This window comes from Camelina sativa, chromosome 7 (genome assembly GCF_000633955.1).
Source record: "Camelina sativa cultivar DH55 chromosome 7, Cs, whole genome shotgun sequence".
Lineage (NCBI taxonomy): Eukaryota > Viridiplantae > Streptophyta > Magnoliopsida > Brassicales > Brassicaceae > Camelina > Camelina sativa.
The window spans coordinates 11,836,396-11,840,174 of record NC_025691.1 but is presented as its reverse complement, the minus strand read 5'-3'; the positions used below and the strand labels follow the sequence as shown (position 1 = coordinate 11,840,174).

Genomic DNA, 3,779 nt, shown 5'->3' with positions numbered 1-3,779 from the left:
TTTGAGATCCAAAGTTTATCGTCAAAGCAACCAAACACCTAAAGCGAGATTCAATAGAAAAGAAAGAGATTTACAAAAAAAAGATATGGCAGGACTCATCAACAAGATCGGAGATGCACTCCACATTGGAGGAGGCAACAAGGAAGGTGAGCACAAGAAGCACGAAGAGGAACACAAGAAACACGTCGATGAGCACAAGAGTGGCGAGCACAAAGAAGGTATCGTTGACAAGATCAAAGACAAGATCCACGGTGGAGAAGGCAAAAGCCACGACGGAGAAGGCAAAAGCCATGACGGTGAAAAGAAAAAGAAGAAGGACAAGAAGGAGAAGAAACACCATGGCGATGGTCACCACAGCAGCAGCAGTGACAGCGACAGCGATTAAGGTACTTTAATTTCACTACTTTTTTTAATCATACATCTTCAACAAATACTATTTACTAATAAGTCTTGGATCTTGAAAAAAAAGCTACGTATGATTTAGTTGTCGATCTAATAAGTTGAATTTTTTACTGAGTTGTTAATCATGAACAAATATACTCATAAGCTTTGGATCTTGGAAGAAATAATTCTTGGATCTTGAAAATGAAAAATTTTAGATCTTGAAAACTCTATTTATTAAAGTGTTATATAGTCTATATATATATATATATTTATATATTTATTTTGTTAAAAATATTCAATAATTGCTGTATTTTTGACTTGTAGGTAAGAAAGTGAAGAGAATCGTTTAAATAAAACAGATCTGCTTCTGAGTATTATTGATTAAGTCTGTTCCTATCCTCTTAGAGACAGGTTTAAAGAAAGGAGAACCGTGCATCTGTCTTCGTTTGTTGTGTTTCTGCTTTTGTCATGTTGAGAAGTTTAATTTTAAATTAATAAATCCATGTATCCTAACTTGTTGAGAATAATTTTAAGAAGATCTAAACTCGTTGATAAACAAACAACTGATCAAATCATAGAAGTCGATGTTAAGAACAAAAAGACGTTAAATAAAAAAGAAATCAATACTTTCTTTGAAGTAGTAAAGTAACGTCGCTACTCGTAAGTCGTAACTAGATCTAATCGGCTAATCCTCCTAGTGGTCGACAAAAAAAAAAAGAGAAAACAAAAAAAAAGGATCTAATCGTAGTTGAATGGTCTAAAACCAGTCTAAAATAAGGGAATAAGAAACCCAATTCAAAAATTATACAGTAAGCTTATTCTTTGTTGACCCAATGGATGTAAATGGCCTGCTTCTTTTTCTTATATATTCCACAAATACTCATCAAATCCATACTAGCATAAGATTTACAAAACCGCTAAGGGCAATATGGTGTTATATAGTTTTCATAGTTAATGCCTTGAATAGAAGGTTATATAATTTGAATGTGAGTTTGTGGTAAATGTTCTTCATCTATTTCCATGTGTGGAATATCGCTGCGTGTGCTATCACTTCTTGGGAATAGATGGAGCTTCCGCTGAGTAGATTCATGTCCAAGAGAACAAAAAATTGTGGGAATGCTTTATTCTCGGGCAAACTCTACTTTGATAGTTTGATCCTCCATCTCAACGCATGACACAACATTGTGCATGGTATTTAATTTGTAACAACCAATATATAGACGTGGCTGTGTTTGAAGACAGAAGGAAACACTCTCTTCTGAATCCCAAACTCTTTCACCAGAAATTGGATTCTTAATATATTAGTGTCTTTGACAAATTGAAGGTCAAACCATGTTCGTAGCAAAGTGTGAAACATTGTGCCAGTTAAATCCGTGTTTACATATTCAATTTTTTTTGTCACTTATTTAATTATATCAAAAGAATACTTCTCTATATACTTAATCTATTTTAACGTAGAGTAACTTTTTTTTTAATGAAATTTGAGATATGTTTGTATTACAATATACGAACAGGAAACAATGTACCATGATCTTATTAAATCTTTATCACACAGGTGATGCCATAAAATATTGGTACGCTTTGACCACTCCTACAACTGCACCAGCCACAACCACCATGGCTGCCACACCCTCAACTACTCTCTTCCTCCATAATCTTTGCCTCAATGAGGCAAACTTACTATGAAATTCACCTACACAGTTTGGTGAATTTCTCATATCATCATCTACTTTAGAGTGTGATGTGGCTCTTTTCAAAGCAGCCAAGGGACCAGCTGCTATTGGGTTTGTCTTTGGCATTATCACATACAAAACTCCCTTTGAGAACTTTGCACGAATCTCATTTCTTCCGCAATTTTTTGCAACTTTTGTTTCTTTCCTGAACCTAATTGATTTGTTTTGGTCTACCGAACAACCTCCTGTTATTGTAAGTATACCACTGTTGTTGATCTGTATTTTAAGATGCTCCTTCTTCAAACCTATACAAACCCCAAGTCCATTTTTCAATAATAAAAAGTATAGTATTTGGTTTTTTTCTTTAGGTCACCCTACATTGAATTAAATAATTAATCTTGTGTCCTAAACTGAAAATACTATACATATATTTAAAACTGTATATTTTTATTTTATTATTCGTTTGATAAAATAACTCTAAAACTAATATCCGATTAATCTTTCCTAAATTTTCGTTAGACACTAGGTACTCCATCCCTAACGTCCGACTAACACCTTTCAAAATTTTGAACAAAGTTTATATACGATTTGTCTACATTTCTAGCTAGATTCAGCAATATTAACCAAATAAATTAAATGAAATCAAAGAAAACGAGAAGCAGTGTACCAATGTGGAAGCAAAGTATAATTACAATATCTTTGGAGAAAGTGATAAACAAATAGCAATGTGGAATCTGTTATGAAATTTCAGTTGAAAAAGAGATTTCTGTAGCAAATTGCAATGCAGCTTTTCAATATATTAACTATAATATAAGTTTTTTTCTTTGGTAGAATTGAATATATAACAATTACTTTTTTTTTCAACCATCAGAAAAATTATGTTAAAAGTTTTTCTATCAAATCATGTGAAATAAAAATCAGAATGTATAATCGAAATGCTAATTTTACAGTAATTATGAACGAAAGATTAATGTACCTGATGGAAGATGTAGCTCAAGAATGTCGATGTCCTCTGTTCTCTTCCATCGACAAAATGGTTCGATTTCATCGTAAAAGTGCATGGATCCAACTTCCATATTTAGTGCCATATCTTTCCAAAATGTCAATGAAACAAACAAAATATTGCTTAGAATCTCTCTCTAGTTTCTAATTTTGTTGGGAATGAATGATTGATGATTGTGAAGATGACCCATATAATTACTTCTTTTTATATTATTTTTTACGTGCAAGGAGTTTCTCTTCCAGGATTTCCTATGTATTAAATGATTCGTTTACTACCCATAAAGATTTGCTTTAAATCTTTTAATTTAATTATCTCTTTGTAGTTGTATCTTATATAGTTGGTGTTCCTTCACGTATCTTATATAGTTGGTGTTCCTTCACGTGCACAAATCTTCATATATGTGGTTCTAGAGATTCTTTATTCTTTTCATGTTCCCTATTTAAAATATTGCGCTTTATTATCGTTTTAGGAGCTAGACCACACTTTTTGTGTTTTTTTTTGTTTTGCTAAAGGGTATTCTATTAAAAATATATGTCCAATGGGCTATTTCCGGATATAAGTCCATATAAAATCCCTTAATGGTCCAGTGGGCTATTTCCGTTACATCAAACCGAACTAAATCAATGAAATACAAAACCAATTGGGTTTACAAATCGAACCAAACCGAATTCTGAAAACCCTAATCTACAAACGTAGAACATGCTGTAACCGCCGTCCAA

General features: G+C 32.6%; 2 protein-coding genes across 3 annotated transcripts; one reads left to right on the top strand and one right to left on the bottom strand.

The window, feature by feature from the left end:
* Positions 1–928, top strand: LOC104700964 (dehydrin HIRD11). 2 transcript variants are annotated; one of them, XM_010416582.2, is made up of 2 exons: positions 1–386; positions 790–928. In XM_010416582.2, exon 1 carries the CDS (start codon positions 86–88, stop codon positions 383–385), a length of 300 nt encoding a protein of 99 aa, XP_010414884.1. In that variant the 5' UTR covers positions 1–85; the 3' UTR covers position 386; positions 790–928. The 2 variants fall into 2 exon arrangements, with proteins under 2 accessions (XP_010414884.1, XP_010414881.1); XM_010416579.2 differs by having other exon boundaries at positions 2–386; positions 709–928.
* LOC104700965 lies at positions 1,840–3,347 on the bottom strand. Its single transcript, XM_010416583.2, has 2 exons — positions 3,034–3,347; positions 1,840–2,362 (listed from the first exon to the last, which is right to left on the bottom strand). Exons 1-2 carry the CDS (start codon positions 3,143–3,145, stop codon positions 1,932–1,934), a joined length of 543 nt encoding a protein of 180 aa, XP_010414885.1. The 5' UTR covers positions 3,146–3,347; the 3' UTR covers positions 1,840–1,931.

Coding starts and splice junctions, on each gene's coding strand:
- LOC104700964 (XM_010416582.2), top strand. CDS start 86: ATGGCAGGACTCATCAACAAGATCGGAGATGCACTCCACATTGGAGGA.
- LOC104700965 (XM_010416583.2), bottom strand. CDS start 3,145: ATGGCACTAAATATGGAAGTTGGATCCATGCACTTTTACGATGAAATC. Junction 2,363..3,033: donor TGAGCTACATCTTCCATCAG/GTACATTAATCT, acceptor GGGTTTGTATAG/GTTTGAAGAAGGAGCATCTT.